General features: G+C 38.2%; 1 protein-coding gene across 2 annotated transcripts in view; it reads left to right on the top strand.

The window, feature by feature from the left end:
* The window catches only part of glra4a (glycine receptor, alpha 4a), a 45,764-nt gene extending 23,736 nt beyond the window's left edge, over positions 1-22,028 (top strand). The window contains exons 2-10 of one of the 2 annotated variants that reach the window (XM_088430859.1): positions 541-668; positions 1,790-1,857; positions 3,309-3,532; positions 6,245-6,327; positions 9,925-10,062; positions 10,140-10,354; positions 14,690-14,839; positions 17,087-17,197; positions 19,082-22,028. In XM_088430859.1, the coding sequence (XP_088286985.1) occupies positions 541-668; positions 1,790-1,857; positions 3,309-3,532; positions 6,245-6,327; positions 9,925-10,062; positions 10,140-10,354; positions 14,690-14,839; positions 17,087-17,197; positions 19,082-19,372 (1,408 nt within the window). In that variant the 3' untranslated portion in view covers positions 19,373-22,028. The remainder of the gene's footprint in view (positions 1-540; positions 669-1,789; positions 1,858-3,308; positions 3,533-6,244; positions 6,328-9,924; positions 10,063-10,139; positions 10,355-14,689; positions 14,840-17,086; positions 17,198-19,081) is intronic. The other variant, XM_088430861.1, reaches the window with a different exon arrangement.

Genomic DNA, 22,028 nt, shown 5'->3' with positions numbered 1-22,028 from the left:
CAGAATGTACTGTATGAATGGGTGTGTTCGTTCATTGCATTTTACTATTTACTATTACTATTTATGTATTTTTTAATTGCACTGAATGTCTCACACTTTCTTCAATTTTATTGTACATGGTACGCGTTACAATGACAACAAGAAGCTATTCCATTATGTCTGAATATTTTCCACATGATTTCTTTTAAATAAACCAAACTGTTAAAAAAAAGTTTCTCGGGTTGATGTCTTCCATTAAAAAAGTCAGTTAAAATTGTTATTGTACAGAATGGATGAATAAAATTTAGCAAAAAAAAAAAAATGGTTTTTCAAAAGGAAATAATGTCAAGTGAATTAATTTTTTGCTCATACAACCTTTATGCAGGCAAATTTTTTCATATAACATGGCCATTCTTGTGGCTAATATTCTCCTTTGAAACAAATTCAAATGAATAAAACTCTGAGATGAATCAAAACAGAGGTGGTTGGAGAGCCAATTTACATCATGTCAATTAACACTCCTTCTCCTCCATTTTGTCTTTGGTTCCATCAACCTGTCAGACTGAGCTCCTGTAAGGAGGAGATAAAGCCCCCCGGCAGGGCACCGCAGCTGTCGCCTTCCGACTTCCTGGACAAGCTTATGGGACGAACGTCAGGATACGATGCCCGCATCAGACCCAACTTCAAAGGTAAGCAAGGGAGCCAAGGACAGACATGCCAGGAAGCCTGAAAAAAAAATAAAATAAAAAATCCCAGTCCATTCCCCAGACAGGCGGAAACAAAGCGGAGCAAATGTGTGATGTAAGGGCCAGAAAGTGGAGAAGACTCAAGCATGCACTCTTCGAAGGTTCAGGCGCTGGCTCCAATATAGAAAACATAAAGCTAAAGTGACCTGTGATTTATCCATCTATTTTCTATAGCAGTCCTAGTTGGGGTCATAGGTGAACATGATGTGTTATCCAAAATGGCAGTCCATCCTGTTGTCTTAAGTGCAGCAAAAAGTCAAAGAAAAAACAAATATCTTACAAGTTTTACAAAGTCTTCCAAACGGTCCAATTGTAAACTACAGCTGCCTCGATCTGCACAGCAATCAATGAATGTAACAAGGCTTGAATGTATGACTCAGCAACTACAATTCAACTAATTAATTGCAAAATGTTCCATAATTCACTGTGATTAATTGTATTTTTCAACAGCTATCTTCTAAAAAGCTTGTAATGTATTCACCATAAAAAAAATTAAAAAACAACCTGAGCAGGCTGTTTTGCATTGAAATGGTACAGCAAAAATATACAACTAAATCGGCTTTGCAAAAAGTGAAATGTATTCATTTTATTTTTGCAGTGATCTGTTGAGCAAGGTTTTTAAAGTAAAACTGCCTCAACGCCCATTTTTATCTGTCTGCGTTTCATTAAATTTCCTCTAAGTTTGGTTGCAAAATTAGTAGGGTTGAGCTGTCACGGGAAATTAATTTTTTCCCAGTGCTTAGTAAAATTAAAATGAATTTCCAGAGTAAATGATTTTACAGGCCTTATTTATTATATTTTATGATTTATTTATTTATGTTTATTGTACTATTACATGTGACACCACAAATTTGCACCTCTGCTTTTACTAAACATGAATGAGAACTGCAACTAATTACTTTTATGTGCCTCTAATTCTATTGATTAATCAGTGATATAGGATAATGATGATTCATATAATTTTCAAGGGTGTAGAATTAGATTACCGGTACTGAGGCTATTATGATGTACATTTGAAGGATCAAAAAGCGAGTTTTTGTAAAAATATGCGTTTCCTCCTCCAGGCCCGCCTGTCAACGTGACCTGCAATATTTTCATCAACAGCTTTGGCTCCATCACGGAAACCACCATGGTGAGAAGAGCATCCTTCATTTCATTGGGGAAACACGGCACCAAATCATTAAATCTCGCTGGGATCCATTTTGGATCGCGGCCCACCATTGTTTGTGGTTGTATGTTTTCTTATTACAAAAACGCTCGCTTGCTTTCCAACAATTAAAGCCGGTTGCCTCGTTTCTGCGCTTCCTTGAGCATAGCTGTGCAACGTTCCGAAACCAACGCATCACTGGAGTGTGAATAATGAAGTGTCCAGTCTGCAATTAAAATGAAACTCTGGGAAAATGAAGAAGTGGGGGTGGGGCAAGGGGCTACATGATAAAACGACTGCCCCCGGGGCTTTCATCCGCCGTGATGTACAGTAGCTGCTAGGTCAGCATTAGAGATTACTGTATAAACGAGTCTGACAGGAGGCCTGGACCCCTGGATTTTCTGTCACGGCATCACAACAATGCCAATGATATCATTGCGCAGTCACACAGGCAATGCATGTCATACCGAAATGGGCACAAACAAAGAATTCAAAGTAAATATCAGAATACGGTAGACGGTTCACCTCAGCTCTAAATCTTATTTTCGTACTGCAGATGGGGAAACGCTTTCATTTGTATGCATTTATGAATAATCCATTCATTTTCTATGCCCCTACCTACTTTGTTTAGCTGGTGAAACTATGGTGAGGTGAGATTATTGGAGTTTTGGGTTTTCTGATTATTACAGTTTTTCCAGTTTTGCATGTGTTTGGGAGGTTTGAGCTTGTTTTTATGATGCGCTAAAACCAAGGTGGAAGTTTTGATCATAATTCCAGATAGAACTGCATATTTGGTGAAAACTATACTCATGACCAAGCAGAACAGTCGTCCGTGGTGATGCGTGGTCATGCTTTGCGGCTGTTTCTCTACAGCAGAAACTTGCTGTTAAATCAAGGTGAAGGAAATTGTAAACACTTCCAATTACCAGTCAGTGTAAGTACAAAATTCTCAGGCTGTTCCAAGAAAACATTTACAAAAAAAAAAGGAAATGCATACGTTTAAGTGGTTTACATTTGACATCGATTATCCAAATGATCTTTTCCATATATATATATAAACATGATTGCTAATCGGCATTAATCTTGCTAATGCTAAAATTTGCTAACGCTAATCGATTAGCAATCATCTTTAGCCATTTAGCTAACCATTTAAGGTCCCCAAGCATTATTTAGGAATTAGTTCACAAATACATATGTATGTTACAGATGTTATAGCATCTTTAAAGTCACTGAAAGGCGAAGCCTCAACAATATTTCACGAGTAAACTTGCGAATTAAGCTAGCTTTTCTTTCTTTTGGGACTCCGCATGTGCTAATGTTATCAGTTTTTGTTTGATTTTATAGAATGTAAGAAGCGCCAGGCAGCTAATTGCAAATTGCCGTCCATTTAAAGAAACGGGGTGTACTAACTCCCCCGCACCCCATCTACCACACAGGACTACAGGCTGAACGTGTTCCTTCGTCAGCAATGGAACGACCCCCGTCTGGCTTACAGTGAATATCCGGATGACTCGCTTGATCTGGATCCGTCTATGCTGGACTCCATCTGGAAGCCCGATTTGTTTTTTGCCAACGAGAAGGGCGCCAACTTCCACGAGGTCACCACTGACAACAAGCTACTGAGGATTTTCCAAGATGGCAGCGTTCTGTACAGCATCAGGTAAAGTCAGTTTGCCGATGTTTTCCCTTTTCCGCATTTTCAGATGGAAACTGGTTCCACCATGGCTCCCATTGCACTTATTGCATCTATTGTAAGAATATTATATTTGTGGCCAATATTTTTTTCAGACAAATATTTCCCCAACAACATTATTGCCTCCATCCCTCCATAGCAAAAATTCCACTTTTTTCACAAACGATTTGTCCATTATTTCAACATTATCATGTTTCCTATTCCAGTTTTCTGTCCTTTAGCGACTTGTACTTTTCTCACCCGAGTCTCACCGTCAACACATTCCAATAATTCACGGCTTCCAGAATTTTTTTTCTCATTCTCATTTTTTCTTTTCTCATTTTTTGTTTTCTACTTTTTTTTTGACAAATTCAACATGTGTTTTTTGAAAGTAAAATAGCTTCTGTTTATTTTTTTTCTTTGACAGATTCCAACCATTCCAACTTTAAATTTTTTGGCTCATACCAAATACAATCGTTTTTTTCACATTTCTAGATAAAATCTACAAAAATTGATTTTTCTTACTTTCAAATGTAATATTAATATTTTTTAGTGGATTTTCATGTTCCATTTTAAATTGTTCAGCTTATCTTTACCAATCCATTTTCCTAATGTAAAAAAATCCTAAAATTGAAATGTTGCAGGTCTTTTTCCTCTAATTTCTACATTTTTTGACAGATTCCAACTGTTCCAACTTCAAATAGTTCATTTTATCCCTACCACATTTTTCAAAATTTCAAAATACAATAACATTTTAACCCTCCCATTTCAACCTACTTACCTATTAAAACTGTTCCAAAACTTATTGTTCATCTTATCTCTACTACAATTTCCCAAATTTCTTAATAAATGCAACAAAGAATGATTTTTCATAATAATAATCCCTCTATGAGTCCACATTGTTTAATAACATTCCAAATAATTCAAAATAATTTTTATATATTCTGTTAATCCAAATTATTCCACATCATTGCTCCTCTAATATTTATCATTCAGCATTCACATGTCATTCCTTCAAAAATTGCCCCATGTGGTTGTTATTTTATCTATCCATCCTTCTTATCCACTGGCTTGCTTGTGCCTATCCCAGCCGTCTTCGGGCAATATGCGGCATTAAGTGTGTTTTTTTTGTTTTGTTTTTTGTAATATCACTTCCATAAACCACCTACATTTGGTGACTTCAAGTCAAAACGGAGGCCATATATATGAAAAAAGATAAATGTTAGGTGTGAATATGAGCCTGAATGGTTATTTGTCTTGGTGCCCTGCAATGCCTGGCGACCACAAAGTCAGCTGGGATAAACTCCAGCTCCCTATGACCCGAGTGAGGATGAGCGGCATAGGAAATGGATGGCTTCATGATATAGCACAAAGAATTTGCCTACTCCAAATAGATGTCAAACAGCAATGTGAGGTGATGTAATAGTTTGTAGTTGAGTCTGAGACAGTGTGTCAATTGGCCGTCTCTCAGCATTTCACCAGTGGTAGCAATAGCGTCGCCTCTGGCCAGCGCACCTCGGCAGGTAATTACATTGCTCTCGGCATGCTTCCGAATTGCTCCCTCTCCTCCCTGCATTCCTGCCATATTGATGCCACAACAAATAAGTGGAGGTGCACAATGCAATAAGTGCCCCATGTGTGTGTGTGTGCGTGGTTTTTTTTTTTCCAGCTTTCATTGTGGTTTAAACACAAACAAAGAAACACATTGTTGCAGAAAAGATCATTTCACAATCACACTACCAGGTTTATAAGAGTTTGGGATTTTTCATCAAAACTTTTTTTTAAATTTATATATTACATTTCAGATAGGTTTAATTGGTATTTAAAGTGAGTTTGTTTGATTTTCTCTATTTTCTTTAGTGTCTGTTATAAATATAGAGAGAGCTGTAATAATTAATGACAACTGATCAATTATCAAATGAATCAGTTTTGATGATTGGTTATTTAAATTATACCAGAAGTACTTTAACTTAAAATTGCCCAAATCCTTGAATTTTCTGCATCTCAACAGTAGGTATCATTTAGTTTGTGAGTAGACTCATCATCTTTGTGTTGCATCAAAAAAAGCATTTGCAAATGTCTAAATTTACTGTAGAAATGAACTTAATTGAAAAGTTTCCCGACTTGTGACATATTTGGAACAAAGGGGCCTGAAATCGATGCTTGAATTTGCTTGTGGATTACCTTGGCCTAGCAGACATATTTTGTAACTGTTTACAGCATCCACATTCCACATGGTTTAATTTCTTAATTCATAGCTTCAGGTGGAATCAGTTGGTTTTTCTTTTGAAGTCAATCGAATACTAAAATAAACTTTTTAGGGTACATGTACAGCACGTCTATTGCACTTTTCATCCCATTCGATTCTGTGTTTTGTTTTGTTTTGTTTTGTTTTGTGGTAACGCGAAAACACTTTCCTTTATGTTTTTGACAAAAACGGCTATTAAAGAATCTAAATCTGGTGTTGAACTGTTAAACCACATGATCATTTTCAATTTCGTCTATTTCTCTTCAGGTCAGTAGTACTTAATTCCTTTGTTTCTTTTTTTTTTTCACCAACTTATGAAAAAATGTATTACTGCAAGCATGCGCTGATTGATCTTTTCCCAGCGTTACGTCTTCTGAACGTTCTCGCGTGCATTCCGTTGCGACCTGTTGCAATCCTTTTTCCTGTCTTTCCAACCTGCTTCTCCATCTCAGGCTGACTCTCACCCTGTCTTGCCCAATGGACTTGAAGAATTTCCCCATGGACATTCAGACGTGCACCATGCAGCTTGAGAGCTGTGAGTCTTCTTCTCGTCTTCCCCTCGCCCTCATTCTCGCCTGCCTTTCCTCAGTTTTTCCCTCTTTGCCTCATATGCACTATAAAGTGTCCAATTAGGAGACATTGGGAATACACTGTACCTCCACTGAAGAGTAAATGTATTATGTTATTGATGTTGCATTCATAAATTCATTTACGGAGGGCTTGTTGATCTTTTCCTAATTGCATCCCCTGCGCCTTGGCTATTTCTGCAAGTTTGGAGAATGCGAGAAAAAGCTTTTCCTTTGAATTAGGTCTATTAAACAACTTTAAAACCCTATTTTCTGTTTCACCGATAAAGTCAATGGGAGAAATAATGGGGTCCCCTTGCCCTCAGAACAGATAGAATCTGCCCCCGTGGAACCAATTTCCAGCATATAAATAATAGCGCTTGAATTTTTTTGGCGGCTGTTATGAAACATGACCCCTCTCTTGGTGCCTGGTAGTGACCCGTCCCTTTGTCACAAGGACAAAAGGTGCTTGTTTCTCCACACACAAGAACACACACACTCAAACAATTCAAGCTGGACGCTGCTATCTTTTGGCTGTGTGCTTATCTGATGGCAAACAAACAAATGGTATTGTTTTGCTCCAAGCTAGTTAGCTAGTAGCACCGTCTTTGCGCTCGAGAATATGATTTAGTTCAAATGTGACGTCAAAAATTCCACTGTTATCTACGGAAATTGCATTGTACGAGGTGATGCCAGGAGGGGCGCGGATGACCCCAGAGGAAAGGTTTTGGTTTTTCATGTGAAGTATAATTGTAATAATAGGAATTTTCATCTTTTTTTTTTCTTTTTACTTTCAGGCGCTTTGATGCGCTTGGTTATTTTTTTCTGTTTTAGACTAAGCTGTAACCCGTATAAACACTGTAAAAAATAATTAACATTTGATTGATATTGTTTTTTTTCTGTTGTTAGAAAGGATACATGTTTAGGCATACTTATAAAATTTTATAATTAATAATCTTATTTATAGTCAGCTCACCGAGCGTGAAAGTTTTTCTCTTTTCTGGGGGGGCTTGGCAAAATATATTTGAGAAGCACTGGGTTAGGGTAAGCTTGTTATATGACATGTTATAGACGGGTCACAGTATGTTTGTATATCAATATCTCAATGTATAAAATTGGGTCAAATCAAACCAAATGTTGGGTTGATCCTTTTATGACCTATCATTGGGTTATTTTTTAATGCAACCCAACTGGAATGATAAGGGGAAAATTATTTCCAAATCTCAACAAAACCTTTGACTTTTGAGGTTCCCTTTGGCATCCAAACAAAAAGTAAAACAGAAAAAAAATTTGCACTTGTTGCTTTTACATGTGATTGAACCAACAACGGGGGTTATTGACGAGCAATACTGCACCACCCAAGGGACCGATCACCTTGGCTAGTGCCGGACGTCGAGAGGACGTTAACGTTTTACTGCTACTACTGTCGCCATGGCAACATGAAAGAGAGGGCTGGGGGTAAAACAATAACAACAGACGTTACCTTTGGGAGCATGAGGGGGTTGCCAAATCCAATGCCAAGGTTTTTCTTCTCGCCACTTTCACGCTGGATGGTGAAAAAGGAACTTAACACTTGATTGCAACACATACAAATATATATATATATATATATATATATATATATATATATATATATATATATATATATATATATATATATATATATATATATATATATTAGTGCTCATAAGTCTGCTCTGTTTTGTAACAAAGGTGCATAAGTTTTATTACCTAGGGGCGTTTTAACATGCAAAGAGAAGCTGCTTTGACAAACAGCTGTTACTTTATCATCTGTATTCCTGTCATTCACAGATAGTGTTTTTATTGCACCTTGAATGATAACATCAATTACGTCCGGTGCTTCTCATCTGCAGAGGTAGAGAGTGTTCGGAGAGAAAGACGGGGGTGAAAAAAAATCATTGATTATCTCAAGAAGGCATTGCCATTCTCTTCACTTGTGAACGACATAGAATTCCCCACATGAACAAGATAAAGTGGATTTTAGGGGAGTTGTTTTTCCAGCCAGTTGCTGCTGGCAAGGCTAGAACAACTTGAATAATTTATGTGAGGCCTTATGGGTCCGGGTAGACATCAGTATTATTCAAATCTGTTCGGAATTCTGCATTGTTGTTGCATGTGGCATGCATTTTTAATACATCTACTGTATAATCAGGCAGCTGAGAGAAGGAAGTGCAGAGCACATACAAAACAGAGCATGTGTGAGCTTTATCATTATACACGTACTTGGCAAGACACTTCAAAGGCTTTAGAAAAATGTTTTTCATCAATTACTTAGAGGTACATACGCTAAATTACTCCAAGCATATTTTCATTTACAATTACACACAAGACGATATGCTCGTCATGTGGCTTCTCGCTGTTCCCACAATTTCTGTAGTTGCTTTTTCATGTGACCTTTACTGTGACAAGCTTCTTGGCACAGACAGGACAGGTCATCAGGAGGCCAGCGCAACAGTCTTTATTTTTTTTCCTCCTCCCTGTGTCTAATTAGTCAAAATGTCACTCATACAATGTTTAACCCTTGTGCAGTGTTCAAGACTCACAAGATATTGTGTTCAATCTCTTCAAAATAAAATGGGGCATTGATGCCATCTACTGGTGATTGCGCAGAAGTAAAGTTGCTCCCAAGTTTTAAATTTACAGTGGGGTAGTATCAAACACTCTACCTCGCATCCTCATTGAAAAACATAAGTGACCATAATACTCATCAATTGCAGTCAATGAGTTAAACAAGGCTATCATGTACAGTACATTTTCATTCAATCACATAGTTACAGTAGGTTCTTTTAAAACTAAATGGGATTGTTGACATTTCAGTAGATTTTTTTGGGTTACGTCACGTGCTTTCAGCACCCTTGCTTTATGTCCAAATGTGGCCTGATTTTTTTAATGTTTTCTTTTTAAATAGGAAAATGTTAATACTGTACCAGCATTGATCAAGCAATTTTTTGTTTTCAAATGAACGAATGACGGTTTTTACAGCTTTAAAACTATTGTAATAATGTAATAATATTAATAATAAATGGAAAAAATACATCACAAATGAAAAATAATATCAAAAATAGCAAAAACATATACATTATAATGAAAAAAATCCATGATGAAAAAATCTTTAATGGTAAACAAAGAAGCATTTACAAAAAACAAACCACTAACAAAAAGGCATAAATAAGTAACAAAAAGGCAATGGCAACATACTGTTATAGAAAAAATATATAATAAAAAACAACAACAATAAAAGAGACTCTCCTTCACTTTACTTACTGCTGATATATTTGAAACGTGACCCCCGAAATGTGGGAACTCTATTTTTTAAACTTGAACACATCTTTTAAATCAAAAGTAATTTCCCAATTACATCAATTTTTAGTTGGAAATGTTGAACACACAGAGGTAGTAATAGTTCAGTATACTTTTAATTTTTTAATACAGTTGTTGTAGTCTGCAGTGGTGTAGAAGTGCACTGAGTCGAACAACTTTGCGGATAAAAAAGATCATCATTTCTACCCACTCATTTAATCCTTTCTCTCTCGCTCCTCCCACAGTCGGCTACACTATGAACGATTTGATCTTCGAGTGGCTTTCTAACGGTCCCGTCCAAGTAGCCGACGACCTTACTTTGCCCCAGTTTGTGCTTAAAGATGAGATGGATTTGGGTTACTGCACGAAGTATTACAACACAGGTAAGTCACAACAGATCTCTGTGATTGTTTCAGCCGTCAAAATGAGCGATGTCACAACTGTGCGGTGTAAAATGCAGGTAAATTCACCTGCATCGAAGTGAAGTTCCACCTGGAGCGCCAGATGGGCTACTACTTGATTCAGATGTACATTCCTTCGCTCCTCATCGTCATCCTTTCGTGGGTGTCCTTCTGGATCAACATGGATGCTGCCCCCGCCAGGGTGGGCCTGGGCATTACAACTGTGCTCACCATGACCACCCAAAGCTCCGGCTCTCGGGCCTCCTTGCCAAAGGTGAGCTAACAATGGGAAATGCGGGAAAATAACGGTTCAAGTATAATTTACACAGCCAATTTATTTATCTGGTTGAAATTCATCAGTCAGGTTATGAAGCAGTGAGTGAATAATTTAAGTACTGTACCTTGATTAAAAAAAAAAAAAAAAGGTCGGGACAACTGAGTCAAACCATTTGCAGCAACTATAGTTAATGCGTTGCAAAGAAGGAAAATTGTGATGAGAAGGCCAACATCAAAATAATACTTAGTTTACCAAATAATAATTGGACACGAATGCTTTGCTACACTTTTATTTTGAAGTTGTTCTCATCAGAGTACCGCAGTGTAACAACCGGATTCTCGTTAAAAACAAGATAACAGTGCCCCAAAATCACATTCAACTGCCAATGCAGGGTTCTAACAAACGACTTCAGTTGACACACGGCACTTGTTGCCTGTTTTTACCAGTGATGCAGGCTCCGTTATAGCTGTATCTAGCATAAATTGGCCGCTAGCTATCAGCCAGAAATGCATGATAAAATATCAGGTTTTCAATATGTCCAAAATTGACAATATTTCCAATTTTGAATGGCAGTAAATGAGCCCGACATGGGCTAAATTTTATACCTATAGGGTGTACCTCTCGACCTCCCGTTTGCAAGCATTTAGAAGGGACGGCAGCATGGCATATTGAAAGTTGTCACATTTTGACAATCCATGCAATATTTTAGCCTCCAAGTGTTTTTTTGTATGCTTTTCCTTTGATATCACACATCAAAAAGTCTGAGTTGAAATGTGTGTTTCTGAAATTGCAAACAAGCAGAATACTGTTAAACCAAAACGGATTTCAAATAAGGTATTTTAGGTTCGACCTCACACTGACATTTGTAGGTTCAATGTCTGTCATCTTTGACAGTCTGATAATGGAGTCATCATCAACATGCCCAGTCATGGCCAATTATCTGAGAGAAAAAAGGATGTGGACCTCATTCCGCATCATTTCCACAAGTGGGCAACCTGAACGGGGAAATATATTCAGACGGTTGCCGTCTTGCACCAGCTTCACTCAGGGTGTCTTTGGAGGCTGTTCTCACCTTTCATCTGCCAAAGAATGATCCATGATTTTGTTTCATAACCGATTTATGCAGCCTGGAAAAGGCCAACCCAGATGCTCAATGTCAAAAGTTCACATTTGATTAAGTGCGGATCAAGAAAGGGATTGACTGGCCTCACCCTCTAAAGTCTTCCAAAGACAATGGAAAGTGGGCACTGTGAAGTGTGTGTGTAGCGAGGTTCAATGATGAAATTGTGACTTTGCATGAATGTAGGACAAGGCTCAGGACAAAAAATATGAGAGGACAAGATGTCCCGAGTGAGGTGAGGACAGCAAGATGATGAGGTCATATTGTACTCTGCGTGACAACAATGTCAGACTGTTTTGTTGTCATCTGAAAAAGCAAACATGTTCCGCCTGATTGGCCAGGGGATCAATGTTTTTTTAGGGTGTGAGACTGCAGCATGTAACCATGGCAACTGAATTTCCGCCTCATGGGATTTAACGACTACACTGACAACTGAAGACGAAGACACATAACGTGAAATTATGACCGCGTTGTAAGGTTGCATTGGGTCACATGCTGTCTGTTCTAGTCACAGTCATATCTCTAGACAATATTCGGAACTGTTAAAAATAAATGTACTGTTACAAACAACAATATATGGTGTGGTGTACATTGTTTGAAAGTTCCTATATTGTAAAATCACCCTGAATGCACCGTCGTGCTACACAATGCACTCTGAATGTCCTCTAAGTTGTTGAATGACATCACAGTTTACAAAATTATACAGATTTTTAAATCATTTGCCCTATTAACTCTTTCAGTGCTTCTTTCGGTTTTCGGAAAAGGCAACTGCTAGAGTGCCAGATGATTTTGAGCTGTTTTCACTCAGCTTTCTACGTGGATGCAAAATACCATACAAAAGATTAGATTCTATTCTTCAGTCATAAAAAGAAGTATGTTTCTACCTTATTCCGTTCTTGAGTAAGTGAGGAGTTTCATTTAGACAAAAGTATTGCTTTATAGGCAATTTTAAACTTTTTGGGCGGAGGGACATGGTTCACTCACAAATCTTGTGAGACTGAGCTTCATTCGAGCTCAATTGAAAATCGCCAATCATAGCCAATGAATGTAACAAACCAAGTTATGATCTACAAGAAATCACACATTTTAGGTCATGAAATTTCTGCACATCGTTTTTCACTGAGTACATTTCATGTTCTTATCCATATTCACAAAATCAATCCTAACTGTCACCTGCTTCACAGCACATAAAGTACTAGCAATGTTCCAGCATCCTGACAGATGGTGGAGAAAAACATTTTCTCCACGCCATCGGCTATAATCAGGGTTCGTGACCACAAACACGATGGAGACACCTGTTCCGTTCAATATGTTTTAACTACGTCCAATACATTTCATTACTAATGGAAGTCTGCCCATGTTCTTATATTTCAACATCACATTTGGTCGTAAAACAAAAAGCACCATAAACTTTGTTCTGAAGAGTGACAAACAGTTTATGATAAGATTTATGAATAGATTTGGGTTATTTGGCTTATAGTTTTTTTTATGCAGATGTGCGATGTTTCCGAGATGGGCTTTCAAAACAATCACCCAGCAACCCAACAACATTTAAATAATGCCATGAATAAAAATGCGGCATCAATAAAGATGAGTAGAGAGTTTAAAGACTCCCTTGAATGTTATACTCGCACGGTGAGGTTTGAGAGGCTTTTATTTTACCCATGAAATGAATATCTAAAATAAAACAGCTATCGTATACTTAATACACTAAGTAAATCTCCTAAGACGTTTGTCCTGTCTATTTTCTATATCACTTGTTTTCATTTGAGTTACAAGTGAGTTGGAGTTTTAAGTAAGGCGCTAAAAAAATGAACATGTACACAGGGTTGCCGAAAAGTAACTCCCTATTTTAAAATACTTATGTATGGTTAATAGCTTGTCATATTTTTACTCTTTATTGTGTTTGTGTTCCCTGATGTACGGGAAACAAATCTATGTTGTTTTCTATTCGGATTGATTAAAAGTGGTTGGAAGTTTGAATAGGGTTACTTTTTAATCGTGCTGTTTATTGTAAGACATTTTTTTTAAACGACTATGTCTAGTAAATTATTTTTAAAAATCGGCAAGTATCATAAGGATTTTTTATGAAGAAACAATCATAACAAACTAATGGGCTGTTTTTGTCCAATCCTGTTATCTTTAAACCAAGGGCATTTCACAACAAAGGGAAAGCATTGAAAGAAGACACTTGGGGGCTGAAATTCCACTCAGATGGTGATAACATGTCAAAGTTCAAAATGGCGCAACACTACCGCGAGTGTGCCGTCTCTCGGTTAAAATACTGTGAGAATGATGTGGAAGAAAATGACCCAAAAATGGTCAAAACGCTGCACAAAGTAAGGAGTGACTTGCTAAAAAACAATATATTTCACGTTGAAAAAAGTTTGAGAATCACTGCTTTGGATGAGAGAAGGCCTTTTTTGAGTCTCCATTGACACACTCCACTGACTATGGTGAATATTGAAGCAAACTACACTCTAAAAATAGGTGGGTTCAAAATTATCCAATTTTGGGACCCAATGACCTGGGTTGTTTTATGTAACATTTTTCCCCCAAAAGGTTATCTTGTACAGTTTTGGGCTTTACTTGTGCTCAACAATCCAGAAAGTGGGGGCAAATCTACTCATATCGGATTTGTTCTTTTTTGACTCATATTGGGGTTATTTGAACCCAACTGTTTTATCATGCAGATCATGCAAGCTCAACACAGGAAGCCTAGAGTAGATTTTTTTTTTACTACAGGCCTCAGAGCTTTGAGGCATACCTGCCAACTACAGTACTTTAGCATGGTGCCTCTGTTAAAAATGTGAATATTAATTCCCACGCATTTATTGTTTACCCGCAGATGAGGGAAACAATGGTGGTGCGTCATTTTTCTTTTTAGTTCCGCTACTTCAGTATTCGTGTCTGTAACAGTCAGCAAAGTGCCACTCCATTGGATGAAATCTACTCGCAACACGCATTCAGTGGCCGTTGCTGATGCGCCGTGACACTTGCTCTCGTGAGCGACTCGTCCGGGGGATCTCCCCGAGCCCTAAGCGTGACCTGTCTCATGGCTATGTGTCAACTGCCCTAGAATCCCACTGACTCATTACCATTCTAGGCCAAGCGAGAAAAGCGTGTCGAGTCGGGGCGCAGATGCTCCCTCCGACCTCATTGATCGCCTATTGACAAACCCTCCCGTGACCTTGCGCGCGTGTTTTCCGCAGGTGTCTTACGTGAAAGCCATTGACATCTGGATGGCGGTTTGTCTTCTGTTTGTCTTCGCCGCCCTGCTGGAGTACGCGGCGGTCAACTTTGTCTCCAGGCAGCACAAGGAGTTCATCAGGCTAAGGAAAAAGCAGCGGCAGCAAAGAATCGTGAGTGTAAATCAAGCGGGCCTTAACACTTTGGCAAGGAAAAAAAATACAAGCTGCAGACCGCATGTAAAAAAAGCTCCATAACTTTGACTTATGCTTCCCTTTACGGCGAACCGCCGTATATTTCCAGGAAGTGACAACATCAATATGCTACGACTGGCTGTCATATCACATGGAAAAGAGTTTTTAACTGCACCTTGTTTCCATGGTGACCGCTGACACTTGATGTGCTTTTGTGCTTTTACCTTCCTTTTCTTTCTGATATAACGTTTGACAAGATGCAACCTGGCTTAAATAACCTAAATGTAGAATATACATTTATGCGTCACTGTCTGGTCTGTTAAGTAAAATTTCACAAAAAAAATGAGCACAGTCGGACCTTCTCAAATCATGGGGTGGGGTCCCCCAAGGGGCATAAGGCAATGCCAGGGAGGGTGTGAATGACCCCAGGTAAAACGCTTCATTATTAACATGTGAAGTGTAATTGCAATATAATAAGGATTAGTATCATTTTTTTCCAGGCACTTTGATGCACTTGATTATTTTTTTTTTTCAGTTTTAGACTAATATGTAACCTGTATAAATGCTGTACAAAAGTACTTAACATTTATCAATATTTGATACAGTTTTATGTATACTTATTCAATTTATATAGATAATGATCATATTTATAGTCAGGTTGGCAAGTGTGTGTGTGTGCGTGTGTGTGTGGTGCGGGTTCTTTTTCCTGTGAGGGGCTTTGCAGAATTGAGAAGCACTAAGTCTTTACGATTGTGTATAAGATGCTTATATTTGTAGAACCATCCTCTTTAAACAACATTTGATAGAGTAAGACATTATGACTTATTATTTGATTTAATATCATTCAAAGGAATTTCATACTTCTTAATTAGAAATAATATTTAAAAAGCACCGTCACAGCTCAACTGTTTTCTAGATTTGGTCATGTGACATTCACAAGCTGAACCCGATAGGCATTGCGATGTCCTTTTCAGTTGACAATGAGTGGCAAAATGGCCGCCCCGAGATGGATAAAAATGGGGGGATTTTTCTTCTTAATTCATTATCAACAAATGCAATTGTAATCAGAATACTGAGTTACTTCGTGCTCTCAAGCATATTAAAACAGTTGAAACTAATATACGTAATTAACTGGTCTAAGAATCTCTTTTTAATCCCACCTAAACATTTTTGAGAAAAACCCTCAACCAGAGTTTTCGTTTTCCTTTAGAGAATCGGGTCGAATCAGCATGCAAAGAACAGAAAGCTTGAGATGAAAAATATGATTAACGCGATTAGAAATCATAATGTGTTAACTGTGACTTTTTAGTTGATCACAAATAATATATCTATCTGACACCGTTAGACAAGTGGGGACACGCAGAACACAGACTTAGAAATGACTTTTTTGACCTGCCATCTTTAACAGAACCTGACTTTCAACCTTATAAACACACAATTTGAAAATCATGATGGGATACAATGTGAGGATTCACAAGCATAAATTTTAAGTGGTCGTTTTCTCATAAATACATAACTTAGCTTTAAACAGAAAGAAGCTGGTTTTAAATTAGTTCAGCAGCTACAAAACACACACATACACTCATAAACAAAAAATATCATGTTAAAAACCTTTCAGCCTTCACTCAAAACCTCATTTATTTCCAACTGTGTGTTTTGATCACGTTTTATTGACTTTGCTGGCAAACCTAATCAAAACCCCAGCGGCTGTTATTACAAGCTGATCCCTGTAATGCTGAACTCTGAAGAGGTGCATGTGAGGTGTGTAAAATCAACTTATTTATTTTCTCCCCCGTTGAGCGTGTCCTGCATGGAAGCAACAGAGAATACACAGTAATAAATCATGTTAAAGTATCCCAACCGTCCCTCTGCAGGTTGCTCAGTCTGTACTCACTGTACTAATCTGATTGGAATGTTCTTTCCGTGATTTTATAGACAAGGAAATATGCTTCTTGCATGTTCTTTTAAGCAATGTTTTTTAGCCATATGGAAGAATATCCCTGGTTAAAATGAAGCCTTATTACAAAACGTTTGTCTGTTTGGTTATCGTACTTCATGCAGTAAACAAAGCCAGAATTAGGTGGTTAGAGCTTTACAAATGGTCGTGTGTGGACAATAGGATCCATGAAATGACACTTTTTTTCCTGAGAAGGGAAGTGTTTTTTAAATAAATAATAATAATAATAATAATAATAATAATAATGGTTGCAACTGTGTGTCTTGGAGGAACTCGCCTGTCAGAATGGGAGAGTCGAGTCGTTGCAGAACGTGAACGTCATTCCCGCTAGCGATACCACCTGCAGGAATGTGACTGATCACTGCAGCGCCTGTATCAGGGTAAAGCGTGAACCCTGTGTGAACCTTCAACTTTGAATCCTCACTAACGTACTGACCGTGATGAGTGTTCAAGTTACCCCTAACAAGTAATTTGTGTCGAGCCCGCACTAGTGTGACAATCCTCCATTTTTGACCTTGTGTGTTTCTTTTCTTTATAAATGTAAGCTTTTTTTCACTTTATCCTATTGTCTTGCCTGTTTTTAGGGATTGTGCACTACTATAACATTTCTAACAAATATAGGATGCACCGGGGGATGCACTCGAAGCAGTTTTTCCTTTTCGCTGCGATGCAGCTCAAGTTCATTTTGCCATAAATATCCGAGGTTGTGCGCAATCTGTGTTCCACCAAGCGAATGATTGTGTGTATATGCCAAAAGACAACAATTATTAAACAAGTCAAGTGAAGTAACTTTCCGAGTTCTCTAACACTTTTAATTGAATCAGATGGAAACATCATAACCTTTACGTCATCCTCTCTATTTTAGTAATATTCCTGTGTGTGAACAAGGATGGACTCAGACATTGGTTGAGTGTGCTCACTTCTTTTTTTCTTAATAATGCCATTACAACCTCCACTGACACGAGCTGTTGTTAGCTGCAACAGGCACTGGCTGCTAACAGCCAGATGACATCCGCCTTCTAACTCATCCTGTTATGGTAATTATTGTCAGTAAGAATCCGGACGAAAATTCAGATTCAAATAAAAATTCACTTATGTGGCAGACAGGTCAATCTTCCTCAAATGGTGTCGAATGAAGAAAATTCTAATCTTTAAGTTACCGTTTATAGAATGCACCCATACTTTTGGCCTTTATTTTTTCATTCATTCATCCATTTCCTGTAGCCGCTTATCCTTATTAGGGTCGCAGGCCTGCTGGTGCCTATCCCAGCTGTCTTTGGGCAGTAGGCGAGAGACACCGCCGCACAAGAGACAAACATCCATTCACGCACCCAATCACACCTAAGGACAATCTAGAGTGTCCAATTCACCTGCCATGCATGTTTTTGGAATGCGGGAGGAAGACCGAGTGCCCGGTGAGAACCCACACAGGCTCGGGGAGAATATGTAAACTCCACACAGGCAGGCTGGAGCCACGTGGATTTGAACTCGGGTCCCTAAACTGTGAGGCAGATGTGCTAGAAAAAAAAGTATTATATTTTAAATGACATTTGCCTAAACAATAACATGCAACACACTAACTGTAGGGTAAAAAAAAAAAAAAAACAACATTAAATCAACTGAATGCTAACATGCTAACATTTCATATGCCAACATACAGTATATAGAGTACAAAATATGGGTTTGTAATTCAGAAATAAGACTGACTCAAGGACACGCTAGCATTATAGCACTCAATATCCTCACATAGGTTCTGTTTGGTTTTTGTTCATTTGGTATGCTGGCCCTCAAGCATCAAATTCGGCGCTTTTGTAGCACAACCTGAACTTTTACTTGTTAAAATTAATCATCAAATTATACTATCTCCTGGGTGTTTCTGTCCAAACTGATTTAGGATTTGCCTATTCCACTTTGCTAGATGAGAAAATGTGAATTAGGTCAAATTTGATGTTATAGACAGAGCCTGATGCACGCCATTACTCATTGTTTAAAAGTCTCTAAATGGCGTCTGGTCACAATACAGAGCTCACAATTCCCAAAAGAGGAGCTGTGCAAAGCTATGATTTTACCATCTTCTCCCCACTGATTACAAATTAGCAGTTTAGTTGCTATAGCTGTGCAACGCCTTCATACTCCAGCAACTCTTTATCCAAATAAGTACTTAGCAAAAAATTTAGCTTCGTTTTTAGTAGCTTTTGCTAATCTAAATGAACTTTTTCTCGCAGTCATGTGTAACTCTGTGATCTCTCTGCTCGACTCCACAGGATGAAGAGATGCTGCGGGAGAGCCGCGGGTTCTATTTCCGGGGTTACGGTTTGGGCCACTGCCTGCAGTCCAAAGACGGCACGGTGGTGGAGGGGCCAACCGTCTTCGGCCCGTCGCCTCCCGTGACGCCACACGATGGAGAATTCCTCCACAAACGCTTCGTGGACCGGGCCAAGCGCATCGACACAATCTCCAGAGCGGTCTTCCCATTGAGCTTCCTCATCTTCAACATCTTCTACTGGGTGACCTACAAAGTGCTGCGACACGAGGACATCCACGCCAATTTGTAAAGCACGTCCACCTTTTTATGGATTTTGCCAGGATTTTCCGCCGTTTTGGCGAGGAGCAAGAGCGTTCCTCTTGAAAGTGCAAATGAACTCTGCGTTCGAGAGCATCTTCCAGTTCTTGAGAGTGTTCAAAGCCAAAAATAAAAAATGAGCCAAGTGGATTCAGGATGGATTTTTTGCCTCCAGTTGGATCCTACCATTGGAACCTTGATGGTGTTGTCATCTAGTGAGGACTGATGAGACTTGAATTTCCACACTTTGCGTCTCTGAATGTTTAACAAAATTCTAACAATGATGGCTTTTTCTACACTTTTAGTTCAACGGGCAAGGGAGTCTGAAAAGGGTCTTTGATATTTACAAGTCTTCTGTTAAGTGGTGACTTTAGATACTTTTAATGAGATTATAGATGCTGTAGAGATGTTGCCAGTGTACAAATTGTATAATAATAAAAAAGAAAGCCGTTGAGGAAGCCGCTCAAAGCACAAATAGGTTTTCATTTTAAGTGTTTTTTTTTTTCCTGTCAGGATGATTGAAAACACAAATAAATTAATACCTGCATCACAATCAGGGTGCTTTCAAGTATGTACTGTAGCCTCCCATGCATTTGTGGGTCTAGATTTTCAAATTCAAATGCAGTACTGTACTCGTCAAAAAATTGGAAAAGACTTTCAAATTCTACTGCTCCGAAACACATTGCAGGGTCAAAGGAGTTAATAATGGACAGCTGAAAATTAAAAGTCAGTCAGTCTAAATTAAACATCTACATCATGAAGCTGACTGAGAAAATAACAAAATGAAGAAAAGTTATCAGGGCAAAAGGTGCCTATTTGAAAAATCTCAATGATAAAACATTCCCTTTTGATGTACTTTCCATTTAATTGCCTCAGTATTTCTTCATAACGCTTATGACTCAAGAAATAAATCAAGATTTGTTTTAAATAATGAAGAAAAGGGTCGTGGTATAAGGTGTTTCAAAACTTTTGACTGGAACTGTACCTGCGTAATTGACATGACATCACTGTTGTCCTCCAATCTCATGTCAGTGTCCTTGACAGACAATACAGTCAAGGCAAAACAGTGGGGAAAAAAAATGCAGGTTTTTACAGGGAGTGTTTGTGCAAAGGCACCCTGAAATTGACTAAAGTGCACAACATAACGAAATAAGCTGATCTAATCGCCGATACTTTTGATGATTGCGGTGATTAAGTCACTACTTTGTTCATTTCAACTCTCTTAGGCCTCTTTGAAGATAAGAAGATCAATAACATCCTCCTTAGAAAGGTGTTGATTGCAAGTCTCCGCCTAACTGCCCATCAGACATATTTTCAAGGGTAACAATCCTCAGGGTACATTTATACCAATTGCCATACAGTAGGTGCTGCTGTTTTGGTTAGCAGCGGTAACTACATTTTTTAAGTGTAAATACTGGCAATGAACACAGGTAAGTTCCTGCTTTTTTTTCCTTTTCCCATGTAATAAATTTGAGGTATAATGTCAGCAAATAATCCTTTTAGAGCTTCAGCTTGTCCTCAACATCTAAGAGAAGTAAAAGTAAAGTAAAAAAAAAAAAAAAGTGATTTCATCTGGTTATAAAAGGAAATGCAAACAAACATGAGGAAGTGCAGGATTGAAGGACACTGGAGCCAGGATGCCTCTTTTGAATTAATTTTCATTAGCTGGGGAACGTCTAGCCCATTTCAAAGTCATTAGTTGATAAAACAACATTCTTGATTTCCCATTAAAAAAGCCATTTGTCGTTCCTTTGCGGGAACACTCCTTTGTCACAGCCCTTCCCTACCTCATCTTGAGCTTTCCCGCCATTTCAGCCAAGCTACTGTGAAAAGAATTGGCAACCTTGATGCAATTTTCTCTGTAAATTTGTCCAATATTCCTCTTGGCAGCTTCGATGGGTGCAATAACCTTTCAATGAGCGTCAACCAATTATTTTCATCTTAGCACCATTACCCATCACGGCTGAGCTTCCGCTGTTAAACATGCATTCGGACCTCATAGGATCTGAAGGTTCTAGGAAAGATCATCCGGGTGTGTTTACACAAAGAATGTGCATGATGGCGAACAAATGGATTCGCAATCAAATTTTGAACATGTGTAAAATGTCCTTTGACAATGGCAAAACCAAGACTAATCCTGAATATGTTGACGAACAATTCCCAAACTTGACAAACACTGAGAAAATGCAAAATGTGCTACATTTGGTAACATTTTTAACTCTGTAGGACATGGGCTTTCTCACTCTAAAAACAGTTGGGTAAATGCTAACCCAATTATGGGTTGACAAAGGACTGACCCAAAATTTGACTAATTTTAACCCAGCACAACTTTTGGGTTTTATCCTTGAACATGAAATGTTGGTTGAAATGAATAACAACCCAATTGTTTGATTGCTTGTGGATTGTTTTTTTTTTTTTTTAGTTTGTTGCATGGGGTTTGATCTATTTATGTACCTGCAGTACACTCTAAAAACTGTTGAGTCAAGAATAACCAAAAATGAGTCAAAAAGAGACTGTCAACCTTATAGCTTATTCTTTTTGTTAACGCTGGCGCAAAATTAGGGCTGGATCTTTTTTTTTTTTTTCAAGTCAATGCTGATCTGTGGTAGTTTTGGTCATTAATCAATTAATAAAGTTATCAAGACATA

The sequence above is a fragment of the Hippichthys cyanospilos genome, chromosome 13, assembly GCF_059441005.1.
Source record: "Hippichthys cyanospilos isolate Australia breed blue-spotted pipefish chromosome 13, RoL_Hcya_1.0, whole genome shotgun sequence".
Classification (NCBI taxonomy): domain Eukaryota; kingdom Metazoa; phylum Chordata; class Actinopteri; order Syngnathiformes; family Syngnathidae; genus Hippichthys; species Hippichthys cyanospilos.
This window is presented reverse-complemented; position numbering and strand designations above follow the sequence as displayed.